At 40.4% G+C, this 21795-nt stretch overlaps 1 protein-coding gene across 2 annotated transcripts in view; it reads left to right on the forward strand.

Annotated features, from left to right (window-relative positions):
- The window catches only part of tmem121ab (transmembrane protein 121Ab), a 59395-nt gene extending 38741 nt beyond the window's left edge, over window positions 1-20654 (forward strand). For both annotated transcript variants that reach the window (XM_080289829.1, XM_080289830.1), the window contains exon 2: window positions 17753-20654. In XM_080289829.1, coding sequence (XP_080145955.1) covers window positions 18581-19525 — 945 coding nt within the window. In that variant the 5' untranslated portion in view covers window positions 17753-18580 and the 3' untranslated portion in view covers window positions 19526-20654. The remainder of the gene's footprint in view (window positions 1-17752) is intronic.
- The last annotated feature ends 1141 nt before the right edge of the window (window positions 20655-21795 follow it).

The following is a 21795-nucleotide window of genomic DNA, read 5'->3' on the forward strand; positions in this document are numbered from 1 at the left end:
GGATTGTTTGGTGAATTCAAAAACGTCAATGCTACCTATGTAAAAATACAGCGTGTACCTTAGTACAAAAAATGAAAATGGCCATGATAATAAATGTAAACCTGAAACAACTGATCAGTGTTGTTGTTCACACAGTGCAGTTCAAACATTTCTTATTAAAGTAAAGCAGCTTTATAAATCCAGTTAAATCATGAAATACAGTGATTTTATCTTAAAATTAAGAAATATGTAGACGACTTAAATAATTCAATTGAGTTTAGTTTTATTTAGATTTTATTGGCACCAAATCACCTCAACATTCACCTCAAAACCCCAACAATAGGATGATCCCCTTTCAACAAGCACTTGGTGACAGTGGGAAGGAAAAACTTCCTTTTAACAGGAAGACACCACCAGGAGGCTCAAGGAGGGGCAGCCATCTGGTCATAACCAGCTGGGGGAGAGGGAAGGGAAGGCAGGACAAGACAAACTGTGAAGAGAGAATAGAGTAATAACAACTAGTGACTGAATGTAAAGTGCTGTAAAAACACATAGAAATGTTCAGCATTTCATGGCAACCCCCCAGTAGCCTAGACCTATTGCAGCATAACTAAGGGAGTCTTCAGGTTCACCTGATCCAGCCCTAACTATCAGGCCGGACCCAAATGCAGGACTCGAAGACAATGGAGTGAAAAAACAAAGATACAAAAAAATCCAAAAACTAATACGAGGTGGAAACTAGAACAGAGAGACTAAGGAACTCACAGATAACTCCTGAAAACATAGGATGAGGAGATAACACAACAAAAAGAGGAAGACAGAGGACTTAAATACACAGGATAACGCGAGGATGGGAGGGAACACAGCTGGAACTAATACAGACTAACAGAACATTGGAAGCAAAACTGAACACACTGAACACCAGACGAGAGACTGTCAAAATAAAACAGGAAGTACGGAGACTAAGACTAAGACACAGGGGCTTGACACTGAGACCAGGTTGAAACAGATACAGGGACCTGAGTGACTGGGGAGACAGGAAGGGAGCACCGAGCGCGGAGACTCGAAATACACAAACATGAAAATAAGACTGGCTAAGCGTGGAGCGTGGATCACAGGCGAGGCATGGAAACAGAAACCTAAAAAATAGATGAAAAATCTGAGATCAGAAAAAAACTAATATTACAAAAATCCGATACAGAACTAAAAGAACCAGAACTGTTCTGTATGTACTACAACAAAATCCAAAGTATTTCACCACAGAGTATTTTTCTACAACAACATAACGTTTTTTATTACTCTATATTGTATTATGACTTATTATCAGATGCTGGTTGTTGAGCCAGGAAACAGCCCTTTAGCATTCACTGGCATCCTGATGTCCTAAGACAGAAGGCTGACAATGATTAAGGTGGCTGGGCCTTGGCCAGCTTAGCCCGCCGGGTGGTTGTATTTTCTGTCTTGATAAAGCGAGGCCATCAAATTAAATCAACTCCACAAGTCATCACTTGCAGTCTGATATAACTTTCAGGCTTTTTATGAAAGTTTCTCTCTTCATTCCACAGCTTAATTGTCACGTAATTAATACCTCAGATTGAAATCGCTCGTCTTAATGGCGCCTCTGCATTGTTTATGAGCATTGTTTGAAAAGCGTGACATACCAGAAGTTTATTAGTGTGCCCCATCTGTTTGCCGGGCTCTGCGTGTACATGAGACAACCTGATGTCACTCTTTGATGCCTTTCTTCTGATCTCCATAATTAATTTAAAGATGCCTGCATTAAGTGAAACAGAATATGCTATTTAAATAGATGCCACTGTTGCTTGACAAAGCTTCTGCAGAAACGTGGTGGTGCACCAGCTCAAATTGTTAAATTAATTGCTCCCTTAAATTGTATTAATGGTGCAATTAATCAGTTTTATTAATTCCATAATATTGCACCCACTATAATAAATTTTAGATTTGACATGATTATTTTCTAAGCAAATAATAGAATACTTGTGCACTAATGGTTTCTCATTGACTCTAAGGCTTTCCATCACAAAGCACTATGTCTGGCGGTAATGAAACATTTAGCTGTGATTGTGGATAGGGATTCACAAGTTAATAAAGCTAATTTAAATTAAAAAGCCAGGTCTTCTTGCTCAGAACACTCATAGGTAGTCAGTATCTTTTTTGTAACTCTTCTTTAACAGAAATATTTAAGTTTGTGGTGTTAGCCTTATGACTTTTACACCAGGTTAGAGGAGCTTCTTTCCCTCTAATTCAAGTAATTTTCAAAGTAAACTGCCATGAGAAGCTATAATGTAAAAACAAAGTATAAAAATATAAAACAAGTGAAAATTAATTGCTGTACCTTTATGCCTTTTTAAAAAAAATCTGCTAACATATTTTACATGGGTTGTTCTCCAAAACTCTAATTGGCGGTGTGATTACCACGCCACTGAGTTGAGTTAGTTTGTGTACTTCAAACAAAGGGGACTGATCTGAGCTGTTACGTTGGAGTCGGTGCTAATAAATGTTGAGCAGCAGTTTCTTTTGCTGAAATGATTGCAATGGCAAAAATAGAGAGCACCAATCGAGTCTATACACAGACTGGCAGAGCTTTGAAAACGAGGAAATAGCAGATGGCTACGGCAGCAGATTACCGACTATTGCGTTAGCATTATGAGGAAGCCAGAAGCCGCAATTACATCCCATTACACGTTAAATTTTATTTCACAGAAGAAATATCTTTGAACAAGTCAGTATGTTGTGTTTATATTGATTTTCACGATTGCATGCCATATTGCTACCAAGCACAGGACAGTTGTTGCAGTTTGCATGGCGACGATGTTTACAGAGAGAAGCGCATCTGGCTTAGGATTGGACACTCTGCACGAAACTCCCTGGGCTAGACAGACAGGTCATAAAGTCACATGATTTTCAGTGTGGCTGTTGAAACTGAGATCACATTGCAAGACATAGGATCTGTGTTTGGATCGCATATGGAATCAGCCTAAATCAGAACTGGAAAAGAACAATCTGATTGCATGGGATTTGTGTTGTCTCCACTGCACTAAAAACAGATCTGAGTCACATATGAGAGAGGGAGAAAAAAATTCGCTTTGTGCCATTTCTGCCTGCAGTCTGGACATCAAACAGCGTGAACAGACCCTGCTGGTGTTAGATGAGTAAAACACTGAGTCACTGTGGATGTCAGAAGATCCTTAATTCAAGCAGTCAGTGTTTGTCAATGTTTGCATCCTGGTTTACACTGTTTAGCAAATAGTCCATCCATCCATGCTCTGACCACTTCTCTGACTAGAGTAGCAGAAAGACCTGAGCCTAACCCAGCTGACTTTAGGATACAGAAGGCTTGCCCCCTGGACAGATCAGCAGCACATCAAAGGAAGCAAGCAGTCAGTGTGCACAGATTCTCTCAGTTGGTTGGTTTTTTATGGTTAAATTAAGCATTAATCTTACTGGACACGTACGCACTTAGAGGCATTGGAGAGTGCAGCAGTTAAGACCTTTTTTATTCACCATTCATAGTCTTTATATGTGAGAAAACTGAAATATAAATAATTTTGCATTATCACTGATCATATCTTGTGGTCCATGATTGTAACTTTTGCAACAGTAAATAAAGGGTGTAATGTAATGAAGCTGGAGATGTTAGCAGAAAGTTGTAGGCTGGACAAAGTTTTATTGTGAAACAGGGTGTGCCCATAGCACACCTACATTCTGGAAATTCAACTAAAGTAACACACAGCAAATATAACTTCAATTTAATTTTTAATTTATTTTTTTTATATAGAGCCAAATCACAGCAACAGTTGCCTCAATGCCTTTATATTTTAAGGTAAAGACCCTACAATAATACAAAGAAAACAGAAAATCCCAACAACCATATGACCTCTATGAGCAAGTAGGCGACCGTAGGAAGGGAAAGAAACCTCCAGCAGAACCAGGCTCAGGGAGGTATGGCCATTTGCCAAACGGTTGGGGTGAGGGAAGGAAGACGGGACTAAACACATGCTGTGGAAGAGAGCCAGAGACTAATAATAAGTAATGATTAAACGCAGAGAGGTGTATAGACACATAGTGAGTGAAGACTAAACACTCAATGCATCATGGGAATCCCCCAGCAGCTTAGACCTATTTCAGCGTAACTTAGGGAGGATTCAGGGTCACCAGATCCAGCCCTAACTATTTCGTTTCGCAAAAAGGAAAGTTCCTTCCTGTAGTGAGTGATTTTTTTTAAAACATAAAAGTTTATCTGGCATTGCTGTGCTAGTGTTTGTTCTTCAACATCACACTGATCAAAGAAACACGATTGTACCTGACCAGTCAGGCTGTTGGGGCGCCACAGCTGAAGAAAAAGTACTAAAGTAAGCTTCACTTATTAGAAGTAGTTGTACAAAGACGGAGGAAGTCTGTGCAGGTGGATGAATGGGCCGAACATTTTATTACTTTTAGACTTACCTTGTGCTTTTGTCAGGAGTAGTTTTAGTTTTAGGTTTTGGAAGAGATCACTGATGATAACCACTTCTTAGTAGGTTTTTAGGCAGAAAGCTCTTTTTTTGTTTTTATATGACCATAACATTACAAGTTATATTAGTCACTTAAAGTGAGGGAGTTTTTCCTCAAGTTCTCACTGAATCATATAACATACTCAAAATCACCTGTGTGGATCTGCATGGTTGTTACATATTAGTGTAACATGATTAACCTTCATACGGCCATCCAGTAATGTTGGTAGATGGCTCGTTTTTTGTCTCATAAAGAATTAAATGAGAAGTTTTTATTGGAGAAATGGATATTGAGATGGATTCACCAAAATAGGTGAAATGTATTCATGTCTCGTGTATCTTTTGCGCACCTGTGTCTTCTAAGCTGGCTAGCCGACTACTTGTGGGCATGTCTTGCAGAGTTACCTGAATTTCATTCAGACTTGAAATATCTGTGAATCCCAGAGCTTCTGGACAGATTACAGATAACACAGTTGAACTCTGGGCAGTTTGTTAATAATAACAGCTCTTCCTCCCATGCCTTTGAAATGAATGTAGATCAAAGCTGGTCCTCCTGTGCTTCTCAGGGAGTTCAGCTGTAACTCAGCAGGGGAGCCGCCAGGGCTGTAGCCGGCACTATCTTTCCTGCCATCGCACTTTCAAAGGTTTGTGGTCAGCATCTGTCCATCTTCAGTTTTAGAGGTATTAACACTTGTTAGGAAGCTTATAAAGCACTTAACGGAGGCTAATACGGTGGCCTTGAGTTGCAAACAACAAAACTAAAAACACAGCATTTTTGACTGCATTTTTTTTTTAGGCATACAAGTTCTCGCCAACGCCGTCTCTCCTCTCCTACTCTTCACCATCCCCCAGCACACACATACACACACAAACACTGTGACATAAACACAGTCAAAAGAGAGGAGAGAAACTATCACAAGGGTAATTGACAGCAAAGGCTTTCGCATCCAGATGAAGTGCAACAAGAGTGCATAAATTAGATAAATAACAAATGAAATGTTTTGGTTTATTTTAATTTACTGCTTTTTTTTGCCTATTTGGAGGTGAATCTCTGGAGCGCTGGAACTATTGATCAGCAAGATCCCTGTACACTTTAAGCTTGTCACTTTAAAGCCACAGTCTTCTTTTATATTTCCAGGTAGCCTGCTGTTATAGTGGTTCGGAAGAGGTTTGAAGACGCCTTTGTGTGATTGTTAGTAATCTGAGTCACAGGAAATAAGTACTTGCTTTTAGTATGCTGTGTGATACTGCAAAAGTTGCAGTCTTTGCATTTTATGTGCTCTTACTTTCCGTTCTCAGCTGGAGGATGTGTAAAATGGACATTTCTGCTATGAGAATAGCATTTTGGAGTGCCGTGTACAGTCACTAGGGTACAATAAGTACTCACCATCTGAATATATTCTCAAGTAATTTTCCCAACATTGTCGTAATTGCTTATGTCCAGTGTATGTGAAGGCTAAAAAGCTCCAGCTTCACAGTTGTATTATCCCATTAAAAATTGCACACTGCTGTGTAGAGTAATAACAACATGCCAAAAGCTGCAGCAATCTCTTCACAATGAAACAACTAATAATCACTAGTAAACCTTAGTGAACAACAACCACGGGGAATGAAGACGAGCAAAATATAAGGCCATTTAACAGACAAAAGCAGCCGTGGCAAACAGATTAAGTATTTCCGATTTTCTAAAGTTATAGTCAGTAAATATAAATTGCGTGAATCCTTCACTCACGCCACGCATAGGCACTTGTGAGCACTGAAGTCATGCCCAAACACACCTCGGTATAAAGCAGCTGCCAAGAAATTCGACACCTCTCAGTGTGTCGCACGGCAAACAATTGTCTAATCCTGAGTGAAATATTGTTTTCCATTTCATTATCATAGAAAACAGGTGCAGCCTTCAGCAAACACCGTACCCATGAGACTCATTCAAAGCTTTGCAACATTTTGTCAAATACCGCTTCAGTCATAATAGAAAGCACACGAACAGAATCTAACAAAGATCCTCTTTCTCTGCCAAACTCCTCTTAAGGTAAATGATTTTATATTCCATTTAAAAAAGCAATCATCCTTAAAACTGGGGACATTTCTCACATCATCAATAGATTTTCTCCACTTACTTCATGGCAAATTATTTTTTAAGACTGAACGTTAAGATTAAATGACTTGTTGAAAGGGACAATTTTTCCTGTTTTTTTCCTCCCCCCTCTAATCATGAATCCCTAGCTGCTAATATTTAAATCAGATTCTTCTGCAAAGGATATCCGATTTAACTCCTTGCTCATTAGCAACACTTCAAATCCTCCCTGTATCACATCTCTTTTTGCTTTTTAGTCGATCCCGTGGAACAGCAACCCTTGCTCCCTTGTCTCATTCTCCCTCTCCTTGCTCTCTAGTTGCTCTTCCCCCTGAGGACAGCGCATGAAGGTGACTGGCCTTGCCCTTTTACCTACCAACGCATATCTGTTTTATGCAAAGTAGTAGCAACAGCAGGTTGAGTGGGTGTTTAATTGAGATGGACAACAAAGTAAGCTTTACTGGTTACACCGGAGAGAACTATCAGGATTGTCACTTCCTACATTTTAGCCAGTAACGTAATATAGGACCTGTGAGGGTTTGATGTCTTTGAGATGTCATTTTCTCCATAAGTGGGATAAAAGCAAACAGAACAGTGCTTGTTCTGGAATGAAGCATGACTGGAATGAAGCCATCTCCCTTAGGGTGGCCAGATTAGAAATTGCAACACTGAACACACGGGGAGGAATTGCAAAGCATGGCAAAAGAGTACGCTGAAAAAGGGAGATGGGAGCGAAAGGGGGTTGGGTTATTGACACAAAGATTAAATGGATCTCCCTGTAAAACTGCTGGATGAAAATCACTTCTTTCCCTGGTTGATCACACACCCAAATGATCGTTACTGAAATAAATATGAGAGTTTGGATCACATGGGTAAATCAATATGCTTGTTAGACTCAGAGACATCAGAGAATTAAAAGCTAGAGGAGTGCGTAATAGCGTGTTACCATGGTACAGCTTCAGTGCCATGCCACAGATGTTTGTCTGAGTCTGTGTGTGTGTGTGTGTGTGTGTGTGTGTGTGTGTGTGTGTGTGTGTGTGTGTGTGTGTGTGTGTGTGTGTGTGTGTGTGTGTGTGTGTGTGTGTGTGTGTGTGTGTGCGTGCGTGTGTGTGAAGAAGTGGGGTAATGATAATCACTGCGGTACTTTATGCCCTTTTGTGGCCCTCAATTTAAAAAATTAAAAGGGAGTCACACTATTGCTTAAAGGGACAATCCAATTATCAGCGTGAGAGGAAGGAAAAGTGCTTGAAGGTGTGCCTTAAGAAAAAACGTAATTATTCAGGAATCACTAATTGTTATTGCTTGGCTTTAGTTCCACAAAGCCCAAAGCTGGGGGATTTGTGTGCAGGATGGTGCTGCTTCACTGACTGCCATTTGGGAATTTTGGAAAACTGAGAGAAAATGAGGGGCTATATCTTTAGGGATGAGGATGCGTTTCTTTGATTAAAACTGACAGCAGCATTAGAGGTGAAAGCACACTTGGGTATAAGGTATATTTTGCAGGTCAATTCAAATGTCCTAAATCACCAGTATAACCAGCAATATTATTTTTGGAAGATCAAGTTTGAACAGAGAGCAGTAATGTTGAGACCCAGTGGATTTTTCTCATTTTGTTCTTTGGAAATAATGGAAAATGGGGTTCTCGTTCCCTGCAGACAAAGTATAAGCTTAAAAATGCCATGCAAAACTGGCAGAACATTGCATTTTCACCTTAAATCTGTTTTTATATTAAAAATGTAAAAAAGAAATGGGATCACTTGCATTGACTTTCACTATGCACTTCAGAGACGTTTTAGTTTCTTTCTCTTCATTTTTTTAGTTTTCAGTTTTATGACCCACAACTTTAGTGTTTGTTTAATTAAATTTAACATTTACTTTGGCAGACAGCTTGGTGTATCCCGCGTGGTATAAAGCGTACTTGTTTCTGTTCTGCAAACAGGAAAAGACTATAGACTAAACTAACTACGTAATTTCATTCTATGCACTGCTCTGTATTAAGCACAATATGCTTAATTGGATGCACTTCTTCATTACACTCTATTCCACTTCCTGTCAGCTGCCAGTTGAAGACAGGTTACCATGGTTACCCACCCTCGTTTGAGATGAACCAAGTAATGATTAACAAATTTCAAAGTAAAGTATATTATGCCTTGCAACATGAAGCCAATTAAACTCTCAGAATGAAGAGTTATTCACATTAGAGCTCAGCTGCCTTGATCACAGTCCAGCAATAGCCCACATTTCACTGTGGGATATTTATGCTGCCATAATGTCCAGTGCTGCTTTCCTATAAATATAATGGCCTTTGCACAGTATCAGTCACACATTGAGGTTCCTGACATATTAAAATATCCATATACTCATTAGTACATGACTACGGAATTTTACAAGGAAAACTATTCTGCAGCCTCTAACACTTCACACACTATTTCAAGGCCTTAAACTTCAAGGGTTTGGGTGTCACATGTTTGACAGACTGAGGCTAATTGAGAGGTGGGGTATAAGAGTACAAAGTTTTAAAAAAAGAAAAGAAAAAGAAGCAGAGAGAAAGAAGTGAACATTTTTTTCCCGTGGAATACTTTTGCTCAGCTTACTTTTTCCTTTGTCTAAAAACTTAAAGCTTTATATGTTGCCAACATTTCATTTCATCTTAAATTAGATTGTATCTACTACTGTATATGCAATACACTAACAAACATGTTGGCATGATTTTATAGTCTGACTGCTATTACAGAGGCTACTAACAATACAAGGTGGCAGGGAGGTGCAGAAGTCAAACCTGTCAACTCACCACCTAGGGGCCCTGTTGTGTGGTGTTTTCATGTTCTCCTTCTGCCTGAGTGGGCTCTCTCCAGGTGCTGCTCCCACAGTCCAAAGACATGCATGTTAGTTTAAATGGCAAATTCTAAATTCACTGCAGGTGTGAATGTGAGTGCGAATGGTTATTTGTCACTTTGTGTTAGCCCTGCGAATGAGACTGGTGACCTCTCCTGTGTACCCTAACTTTCACCCTGTAACAGCTGGGATCAGCCCCAGCACCCTCAAGACCTCGCAAGTGGCAGAAAGCAGATGGATAAAGTTACAATGATATTTGTTATTAACTTTCAAACTGTAATTTGATATCATGTTCATACAAAGGCAAAAACTGAATCTCACTCAGCTTGAGTTCCGCATGAAGATTTGGATCCGTGTCTCTGAGGTACTTTGATATGTTTGAGGTTTTTACTTATTGCCTGAGTGATTAGAGATAAATTATCTCGATGTATGACTCGTCTCACTCGCTGTACTTGCACTTACTCCCCAATCTCTCCAATCCGTGTGGTACCTATGATAACATATGCACCCACAGTACAATAGAAAAACACTATCATCAAGCTTTTATTGATTTGGCACTTTTGCCATCTATATTGTGAAACACCAATTACTTCGACACATTTAAATTGCACTGAAATCAAATTTTCACCAATATTAGTCACACTGAGTAAAAATAAATGCTGTAAGCGGCACAAAATTTCCAGACCTACAATTTCTTCTTCCATAAATGATGTCTGTTAGCTCAGTTTCCTGTTGTAATGATCCAATTTCATTTTTATTATGTTTCGGGTATTATTATTATTATTTTTTAATTAATTTTTTTGTCGATTTCTAACCAAAAATCAACCAAAATTTAATGGCGAATATTCCTTCTAAATTTCCAAGTACTGCAGTTTACCTTAATATCATGATCCTGCATCCGTAATAGGAAAAAGTTTTATTGATGTTACACAAATCAGTTATTGTTTATCTTTGTTAAAACGAAAAATGATAGAGATGGGCGGCATAGCCGATCAGTGGATAACACCGTTGCCTCACAGCAAGATGGTCCAGTCTTGGGCCTTTCTGTTTCCATGTTCTACATGGGTTCTCTCCAGGCATTCCAGCTTCCTCCCACACTCCAAAAACATGCATGGGATTAGGTTAATAAGTGATACTAAATTGGCTGTAGGTGTGAACGTGAGATGAATCGTTGGCTGTTTATATATGCTAGCCCTGAGACAGACTGGCGACCTGTCGAGAGTGTATCCTGCCTCTCCACCCTGGTTAGGTTCCAGCGCCTTGCGACACTGAAATAGATAATCGTTAGAAAATGCATGGATGCATGGATGACAAAAGACTAGACCTCAGAATTCGCCAATCAGAGGGAATTAATCAACGATTGGCTCTTACTTCTGCCAGAACTTTGAAAGTAGCACAGTAATGCAGTGTTTACATTTAATATGATCCCTGTCTAAACTGGTTATAGAAGAATTACAAGAATATCAGGTTAAGATGTTTGACGGTAATGACCATTTAAACTGCATCTTCTTTGGACGGTACCTCAAGTGTCTTGTGTCTTGCCTCACGTGTATACATTAGGCAACCAGTCATCTTCGCCCCCTGTGTCAGTGACTAAATGCTGGGTGGGATGTCAGAGGGCTGCTCTTCACTTTGATGATGATTCACTGTGGCATGGTGCCTTTGATCCTCTCCCCAGCTTTGTGAATAAAGAATACACTTTGATTGACGCTGCGCACATTATGGCCGTTTGAGAGTTGGCAGAGGAGAAAAAGACATGTCTGTCATGTTGAAAAGCCCCTTGTCTCTGCTGCTAAGGGCCAAGTTGGAGGAAAAACACTTTTGAGCTGCTTTCAACATCTAACCCTATACAATGCCTATTATTGGAGCCTATCCTGCACAGCAGCTATCTATCCTTTGTCATGTGCAGCATGTTTGATTCAATAGTGTTTGATCAACACCCACGGCTATTTAAAAGCAGAGACAGCCCAAATACAGATTGGGTTAGTTACAGTTATGGGCTGAAATGAACCCTCAGTGCTTATCACACACACACAATGTGACATGGCAAAGTAGAATAAGGATCAGCCTTAATCAACCATAATGGGTGATAAAATGAGCTTAGCTACTGCTACAAATCACAGCCTTCTTCTTAGTTTCAGATCCTTCTCAGTATTCTAACCCCGTGCAACCTTATAAGCAATCACAAGCATATTATACAGGGATAACAAGAAAACAAGAGAATAGCAATATAAGAGCAGCTAGTAACGTACAAACCTAGTGTATTGTGTTTTGACTAACTGATGTCTCTGCTTTGAATTGCACAAAATAGATGGAAAAGGACTAAACCTGCCAAAAATGACAACAGAAAGCAAAATAAATGTGTTCACAATTTGAATTCACCACCACAGCAATTCATTAGGAATAATAGAAATACACTGTAAATAATGTATCGCATAAGAGCTTAAGCCTCTGGTGGTTATAGAACATTGTGTCACACGGAGTCTTCAGCGTAAATGGGGAAATCAAGCAGTCAGCTTTGAATGCAGCTGGGTTTGTTATTGGTCCCAGTAGGGAACGTGAGACACGTTTTAACATGTATTCAGGGATCTGGGGATTTAATACCTTTCTGTGTTATAATCAGCGCAGGATATATTCGATCAGTGTGTGGTTACCGAACATTGTGAAGCTGTGAAATACGGGATAAAGGTGTGACCTAGAGATTGCAATCCTTTCAGCAGCCTTTCAGGCAAGAAAAGATGGAGTTTTCTGAGAGCTTTCGTGCGTTTGCACGTGCTCACTCACATACACAGTGCATGTGTGTTAAGTTACTGTGTGTGTGCACAAGCATTTGTTCAGCTGAGCTGTGCTGAGCTGTACCCTGTGTACTGAGAAAATTCAAAGCAATCTGCTATCTCTCCTCAACCTAGCCAAGCGCTGACTGTAACACAAAGGACAGCGCAGAACACCTGCTGAGATGATGGAGATGGCTTGCAGCCAAGACAGCATATGGGTCTCATTCTGGTCCTAATGAAGACAACCTGACATAAATATCGGACAAAACGGCCCACTCTCGAGACCTGCGCTGTCCCACTGCAACGTTGCTGACATCGACGTAAACATTTGATCATCCTTGAGGTTTTGAGGCAGGAGGAAGCATGGAGAGACAACGACACTGGCAGTGTAATGCGATATGTTTAATGCATAACAATACAGTTTCCAAAAAGCATAAACAGCTCAGTGTTCTTTGAAACCTACAGGTAAGGGAGAACGCCATCCACTGTCGCAGGATGAAATGTTTTTGCTGCTGTAAACAAGTGCAAGCCCACAACCTTTACTGAGTGTATGAAGTGTCAGAACACCTCAGTGTTAAAAGAGAAGCTTCTCGGAGCTTGAAAGACTTTACTTTTCTCAAGCTCTGAATCTGTGTCAAAAAAAAGACAAACATCAATCCAGCAGGAACATGGGTAATTAAGTGAAGTCAGAGCTTGAAAAGGTTCTGTTTTCAGGCTCATTTTCAAAAGCAGCACCTGCACACTACACCATTTAAAACGAGTATAGGGTTTTGAATTGATTTTTTCTTCTGTTTTGTTTTTTTTTCCATATGGTAGAGAGTGAAAGAATCCTGTGCCAAAGTGCTGTTCTTGCAGCTGCACTGCCCTGTTCTTTGGCTTAAACTGACCTCCTTCACTGATTTTTAGGACAAACAGAACAGCAAAGCAAACATGTCACTTGATGCCCCAACCTCTGGTCCTGTTGTGATCAGTGTGGACGTCTGCAGCCAGTCAGAGAGGCTAACTGTTAAAATAACTGCCTGACAAGGAAGCTCTGGCTGTTTAGAGAGATAATGGCCTGGACCACAGACACAATAATAGCCTCCCTCTGTGAAGAAATGTTGTCCTGCCAGTTCACAGCCCCCCGTGGTGCCTATTTATAGTAAACCATAATTAATACGCAGTATAATTGAAGCCTCTGAGTAGAGCTGAAACATACAGACTCCTATAAATAGAGGCCCCCTGCGCCAAAGGGAGGGGAGGAAAAAGTCATGCAGAGATGTGAAATCGCAGCTGTCAAATCTCATATCAGTGGACATTTCTTTTCTTTTTTTTCTAATTCAGCGTTAACTAATCTTCAGCCTTGAGAAATACATTATAATTCTGAACGGAATATGCTAAGCAGAGCAGTGCGCCTCTGTCATCACTTCACGCAGACAAAGAGATTTTTTCACAGTCTGTGGCAGATGGGATTAATAATAATCTAATATTGTCAAAGTTCATCAGCTTCCTGCTTCGTAGGGCGCACCAGCAGCAACGAATCACAGCGATGACATCTTGGGATCCATGTTTCGCAGCTCAAGTCATAATTCCTCCAAGGTTCAAACCATCCAATTTGGCACTCTCATATTATCACTCCGGCCGTAATCCGTTCATTAGCGAAACAATCTCAAAGTCTTTTTTGATAATTAATGGCATTTAAATGATGATTTGATGTACGGTATATGTGGAAGCAGTCTTCCTTATAGCATGTTAATGATCCACAGCATTCTGCTAATCAGTCAATTAATCACCATCTTATGAATTTAATCTCTTACTTAGGCCCTGTTCTACATAATGGGTTTTAAACATTCAAATCCATGCTTGGATTACAAATGAGGCGCACTCTGGTACCGTGCACTCAAACTGGGCTTCCACTGGCAGTCCTTGATTTGACATGTTATTAGATAACATGTTGTTTTTGTATTCTTCAACGAAATGGGGGTATAACCCAGTGCACCCTTTTAAATTCTTGCAGGGGTGCCATTAAAGCTGTATTTTTCTGTATGTGCTTTTAGGGTGTACACGGTGCAGTTCATGTTTTCTAAGGGGGGTATTTTCTGATGAAAAACAACCTCTCTGCAATATTTGGATCTCATTCAAAAAGCTCAAAAGCCCATTTTTGCTTTAGTGATTTCACACAGCGGGTGTGAAAACAAGCTCATGTTTATTTATGTCATACTTAAATCTCTCATATCAAGAGCACAGTTAGTCAAACTAGGAGTAAAGTCCCAGTTTCTAAATTACAATAGTAAAGTCCACAGTGGTGGATCACTTTTAATGCATGTCTCGATTGGCTTTTTGCAAAGAAGGTAATCAATATCACTAAAAGGCTTGCCATTGTTTTGCTAAAGTGGTCAGAAAGTGGCTTGGGCAGGAAATTTAGGCTTTGACTTTCCATTTTTGTTAGAAACACAGTTGACATATTTGAGGTTGGAGTATTTCTTGTTTTAGTGTTTTTCCAATTTTGGTTCTACTTTCAAAGGCAAACTTTTATTTAAAAAAAAGACAGTTTAAGAGTGGCTGTTGAAAGCACTGCTTTTACTAACTATTTTATATCATGTAGGCTGTGTGAAGGGCAAAGGCAGTACCCAAATGCAGGACTCAGAATAACATTACCAAAACAAAGAAAATCAAACCTTCAGCTCAACAAGGACCACATACTGCAAGTGAGGACACAACCAGGAGGGACAACATAACAAAGAGGAAAGGAAGACTTAGAGAATATATACGTACTAGGTAATTAGGGAAATGGGAAAACAAACACTGAGACTAAGACATAAGAATTTGACAGAACTAAACAGGGGCATGACTGGAGAGACAGAGACATAAACGAACAGGGAGACTTTTCACAGGAGACGCTGAGGACAAGACACAGAGACAAAACTAGGGCACGAAAAGAAATTAACATAATCAAATATGAAACCATCAACTAGAAATATATAAATAACAAAACTCTGAGGCACTAGGAGAGTACATCATAGACAGAAGGTCACGGGACTCAAACATAAACCGTAAAGACCTATGATAGAACATGTGCACAGAACTATAATACAACGATAATTAAAAATGAGAAAGACCTAGAAAAAACTCAAACTCAAAACACTTGGTCAATAACTCAGGGACCATGACATTTTCATAATGATTTACTAATGCATTATACACTCAAGTTGCTATTTGTGTTAACGAGCAGTTGAACAACCCACTACCACCTCTTAAACTGCTCATAAACCCAATAATCAGGTGGCTGTGGGAGAGCGAGTCATCTACTAATTGCAAGGTTTGTGGGTCAGTCCTCTGGCTTCTCCAGTCTACATGCCCAAGTATCCTTGGCCAAGATGCTGAACCCCAAGTTCCTCCTGATTTGTTCATCAGAGTGTGACTATTGTAGATAGAAAGCACTTGGAGAAAAAGTGGCTGTATGAGTGTGTGTGAATGAGACATGTTGTATGGAAGCACTTTGAGTGCTTAAGTAGAGTAGGAAAGTCCTACTTACCATTTACATCTAATCAGTCAGCTCAGTACTTTAAGGATGTAGTAATGCTTTAGATGAGTTGCTAAAGTTCAGAGCATTAGATGATTTATGTGACTTCAAACGTGGCATGGTTGTTGGTGCCAGACTGGCTGCTGTTGTAATGCAATTTTCCTGCCTCCGCATTCACCAAATCTCAATCCAAAGGCATACCTTAGGGATTTGGTGGGATGGGAAATTCACATCATATGCAGCTTACAAATGAGCAGCATTTGTGTGATACTATCATGTCAATATGGAGCAAAATCTGCGAGGAATTGTTCTGGCACTTTATTGAATGAATGTCAGAAGAATTAAGATGGTACTGAAGGCTTGAAGTGTGTAGTACCAAAGAATATATATGACCCAACAACTTTTAGGTGTCCAGATTTGGGAGAATACTAAACAAACCAGACAAAACCTACTCATCAATAACATAGTAAAGTATATAACTGAAGACCTAATGACTGAGAACATGAGAATTCATCAGTTCACGTATTACTTCTTTATAACAACAGAAAAGAAAAACAATCAATATCGGCTGGTACAATCTTTTTCATTTCTATGTTATTTTTTTATTATATTGACATTTGTTGAAAATTTAATGATGCAAAGTAAAATCACACCAGTTGTGTTTTCTGTTTTCCTGACAATAACAGGATATTTTCCACACTGCAGAAATTTTGAGTTAGACTTGCGTTAGCCAAACAACTTTTGTTTGTACGAGCAGCACATATTGAATGTTGCAGTCGTCTTGATTTGAAGCATGCTTGGGCTGACAGAAACACTAATGTGATTTATGTGCGTTCTGCCTGAAGGATCCGGTGACAGGAGTAGGCAGAAATGAACAGAACAGAGCGACAGATAAACACTAGTTCCCGCTCAATGTGAAACTCGACAAACTCAAACTGATTGAGACGTTTCTGCTCAATTAGCACATTTCACTTTCTTTTCTCAAACCTCGATTTTTCCTTTTTTTCTCTTTTCTCCACGCTAATATTTAGACTTGTTGAGTTATTTATGGATGAGGTCAGTGCAGAAGTTAAGCTCCTGCTGGCTAGTTAAGTGCTTGGCATCTGTTTTTTTTTTTTTATTTATTTATTTATTAATTTTTTTATTAATTTTTTTTATTTTTCACAGATGAACACACAGCCTCCCCAAACCGAACCTGTCACACGCTCCGACACACACATCAGCTCAAATATTAAACAGGTCAAAACAGAAACACCTTGAAACATCATTCAGCAAAAAAAACAGAGTGTGAAGAGTAATTGTAACTGGAGCTTAAACTGAAGGTAAAATGAAACATGGACAGGGTTATTATTATCAATATCATTCATGATGCACTTTTTTTACATAGAGAACGCATGAATGATAGCTGAAATGTGTTCTGCAGTCACTGAAACAAAAGTCACCATAGCCGCTAAAAAAAATCCTGCTGCATACATGCTGCAATCGCACTTTCCTCGTTTCCTTGAAACTGCACCGAACTGACTCAGTATATGTGCAGGAAATGAACTCTTTGCCGTCGTTTATCCCATTTACCCTTGCCTAGGAAGAAAATGCAGTGCCAAGCAATGTTTAAAAAAAAAGAAATAAATGAATGGGGGGGAAAAATGAAAGAAAGAGGCGTAGAGCAGTTAGCTACTGTGTGTGACTTTAAAATTGGCTTCTACAAGTTTCTGTAATAAATCCTCTATTAATTTAGCTCCAGAATTAAACTACAGGGTATTATGGCCCCAAATATGCTGAATATATTAACATTTCCACGGAAGCATATTAAGTCGTGCAACCAGATGTCATGTGAGATATCACAGACAATAGAGAGGAAATAACATCCTGAAGCAGTTTTACATGTGCAATATGCTCTGTCCCATCAATAGTGAAACGGGCTATATTTGAGCCAAGCTGACACATTACTTGGCTCCTCATATGTGGAAGGCCGTTGGCAATGAAACTGTGTTATATGGCCCAGTAGTGCTGACAGGTTTCTTTCTCCTTCTCCTCTACCCCCCCACCCCCTCTTTATTTCTTCCTCCTTTAGGCTTTGGAGAGGCCGGCACGTGGCAAGAAGAGGAGGGGGTAGGATGGATCTTCAGCCCGGTGTAAGAGCCTCCCCCCGGGGAAGCCGGCGTCAGACGCAAGACCTCACGGGCCGTTGACCTGCTGTCTCCGTGATTTATGGCGGCTGGGGGCCTCTGGCCACTGCAGACTCCTCTCCTCTCTCTCCTCCACTTCCCTTCACGCACACTGCAGGACCGCAAGGAGCCACACACACTGCACCACCGTCCACAGGAGCATTCAAAAAGGGATTCCTTGCACATGCCAAGCTGCACCACAAGCGTGCATATATCCACTGCATACAAAAATAAACACCCCCATAAACATTCCTACACTGCGGCACCGTGCCCCGCCATCCAGTCACATGTCCATTAGACAAAGCCTGCTCTCAGAGTCGGCTCCATTTGACGGCGTGTGGATTACGATCAGTTATGGTGTGTCAGCTGTGGAGCCCTTGGTGTAGCTACTGCTCAGGGGCAGAGTTGGATCAATGGAAGTGCGTTGAGTAACGAGGAGATGTCCCTGTTTTCGCGTGGTCTGAGAGCAATCAGCAGTTAGCGTCGTACCCCACACAGAGCTCTGCTTCTACGCTGCAATAATCATCGTCCTCTATGGACTATTAGTGCAGTGACTTATTTTATTATGAAATAAACTGTAGCAGGATATCTGCTCCTGTGCACACAACATCTGTCAGAGCACCTTAAATACCATTTTTCCCCCTCCAGCCTTAAAGGTTTGGAGTGTCCAGATTACTTTATTTTTATTTTCACAAGCTGTGGCCTGACAGTGAGAGCCAAGAGGTGCCCTCGCCATGGTGTTGCCACCCCCAGACAAACGCCACGTTTGCCTGACCACCATCGTCATCATGACCAGCATGGCCTTCATGGATGCCTACCTGGTGGAGCAGAACCAGGGTCCCAGGAAAATCGGTGTGTGCATAATAGTGCTAGTCGGGGATGTGTGCTTTCTCATAGTACTACGATATGTGGCAGTTTGGGTCGGTGCTGAGGTGCGCACCGCCCGACGAGGATACGCCATGATCCTGTGGTTTCTGTACATCTTTGTGCTGGAGATCAAACTCTACTTTGTCTTCCAGAATTGCAAGGCTGACAGGAAAAGTCTGGAGACAGTAGCACGGAAAGCATTGACGTTACTATTATCCGTGTGTGTGCCTGGGTTATACTTAGTTTTAGTGGCTCTGGATAGCATGGAATATGTGAGAACTTTCCGAAAGAAGGAGGACATGAGGAGTCGTCTCTTCTGGGTGGCTCTGGATCTTCTGGACCTGCTAGATATCCAAGCTAACCTGTGGGAGCCCCAGCGGACAGGCCTGCCCATCTGGGCTGAGGGCCTGATGTTCTTCTACTGCTACATCCTGCTGCTTATTCTGCCCTGTGTGTCGCTCAGTGAAATCAGCATGCAAGGGGAGCACATGTCACCCCAGAAAATGATGCTGTACCCAGTCCTAAGCCTGGTCACCATTAACGTGGTCACTATCCTAATACGTGGTGTAAACATGGTGTTGTTTCAGGACAGTCGGGTCTCCACAATCTTCGTCGGGAAGAACGTGGTGGCCATCGCGACCAAGGCCTCCACCTTCCTGGAGTATCGCAGACAGGTGAAAGAGTTCCCCCACCCACAGAATGCAATGGCACTAGAGCTGCAGCAGAACTCAGTCAGCCACACACAGCCACTGCCCAACGCCACCAGTTTGCCACACGAACCCTCACCGGCGCAGGATGTCATCGACACATGACCGCCAGCGCTAGACTCAGCAACAGTACAAAATAAGTGAAAGCTCTAGGAGTGGAGGACAGAGAATAGAGAAATCAGCTGCATGACAGGATGATATTCTGCTCTTGTCAAGCCCACACGAACTGCTGTGAAACCATAAAAGAGATTTCTAGCATCACCTGCCTGTCAGAATATACTGTAAACCTACACTTGACTGAGTGCAGCGAGCAGACTTTTCAAGTCAAAACAAAAGTTTTTATCGTGCTGTTGTGTTTTTAATTGTCTCAAATGTTTTAAAAGTTCAAACTTTATTTAGAGACAATCTCCACACGGCTCTGACCAGTGACATTAAGTCGTGTAAAATGGACAGCTGGTTCCCCTTCAGTGAGTATCTTGCATTTTTTTTTTAAAGGTCACTTTTATGACAGTGCATCTGTGGCATTTCCTTTGAATTCCAGCACCAAAGGACATACCACTCAGCGTGAAGCACTGATGGAAAAGAGGAGCAGAGAGTGACAAGGGTCATTCATGAGAGGCGATCTGTTCTGGCTATCTGTGCTAGAGCAAGGTTGATGGCTTCTATGTTTGGGTCTGCTGAGGAAGGTTCTCTGTGGGAAATGCTACAGACCAAAAGTCTGATCAAAGCACCGGTGCAAATCACTATACCATCCACTGCAGGCATCCCAGAGTGCGTTAAAGTGAAACGATATGTGTTTGTGTGCATGCGTGCACGCGTGCACGCGAGAGTGTGTATGTCTGAAGGGCTTGCGTGTTGACCATGGGAGGTTTAGCCTATTTCAAGCTGTTTTGGAGCAGATGAAAGTGTTTGATGGGTGTGACGAACTGCAAATGAAACAAAAACATGTAGATGTCAGAAGCGAAATAAGATGATGGGGAAAGATACTCCTTGTTTCCTGTACTGTACATTCCTTTAAAACTATCTCAAGCCTTGAGAATCCCAAGTATGCCTCACAAGAGAATTGACAAACATAAAGAAATAAAATAACACAGAAAAAAGACATTTCAGATGTTATTCAGTTCATTATTATTATTATTATTATTATTATTATTATTATTATTATTATTATTATGTACATTCTTTACATGTTGGAGGTCAATGATGTTTTAATAAAAGTAGAAATTAATAATAACAAGATGGTGGTTTCTTTATTCGGTGCTGAGTATAATTAAATAAATATAGGGTTTTTTTATTCAGTTAAAGATTATTTGGTGCTTGTGTTATATTTTGAGAGCAACAGCTTCCTAACATCAACATATTTTTCACAAAACAATCCACACAGCACATAAATATTTAGACTGTGCAGCCTTTTTCTGGGATCTTGGAGCATTTTGTCCCTAAGGCTACCAATTTTGGGGGAATGCAGTCAATGAATTTATTCTCAAAATGTGATAATAATGTATGGACCTTTTGTCGGTTTCGCTCTTTTCCTCCCAGTTCTCATTATCACCTTCCAGCTTTTTTTTAAATTTGTTTTGTTCTATTACCAGTTATCACCTCTGTATTGACCGGGTATCAGTTATCAAACAAAACTTTTTTCAGCCAATGAGAAGCCTTCGTGTCTCCATAGAGACTTGTATCAAAGGATCGGGGTGTTTCAGAAGAAGGTGGAGAGGTCAGCCACATGAGGAGATTCATTTTTTACCGTCATCAGGTCATCCAACTTCTGTTAACTGCTGATCTCAGCTCAAAGGGACACACTCTCAGACGCTGAGTGGCCCAACTCAATTAACGATAACTGTCATCCGCAGAGTCGCAAAGAGACTGAATGGCATTTTCTTCTTACAGTTTTCAGAAAAAAGGTGAGAGTCTGCGTAAAATGTTAATAAAAAGGAATACATGGTTTTGCAAAGTAATTAAACTTAATTGACGGCAACATGTTGAAAATGTTGAAACTAAGAAATCTTAATGCTCTCTGATTTTTTTATGCCAGTAAAAAAGTCAGTGCAAGGACATGTTTGCCACTGTGTTGCATCACCTCTTCTGCTAACAACACTCTGGTAAGCGTCTGGGAACTGACGAAACCAATTGCTATAGTTTTTAAAAGCAAAATGGTTTCCCATTCTTGCTTGATGTCGAATTTCAGCCACTTCTTTTGTCATATTGTTTTATTCCATGATGCATAATAGATTTTTTTAATTTAAAAAAACATACTTATTCCATACCCGGTTCTCAAATTGTCCTTTGCGCAGGTAGTACTATTTTAATAAAGATAAATCAGATTGAAATAACTGCAAAGACCAAGATAAATATTTGTATTGATGGTATTTAAG

Source organism: Astatotilapia calliptera, chromosome 15 (genome assembly GCF_964374335.1).
Source record: "Astatotilapia calliptera chromosome 15, fAstCal68.1, whole genome shotgun sequence".
NCBI classification, from domain to species: Eukaryota; Metazoa; Chordata; class Actinopteri; order Cichliformes; family Cichlidae; genus Astatotilapia; species Astatotilapia calliptera.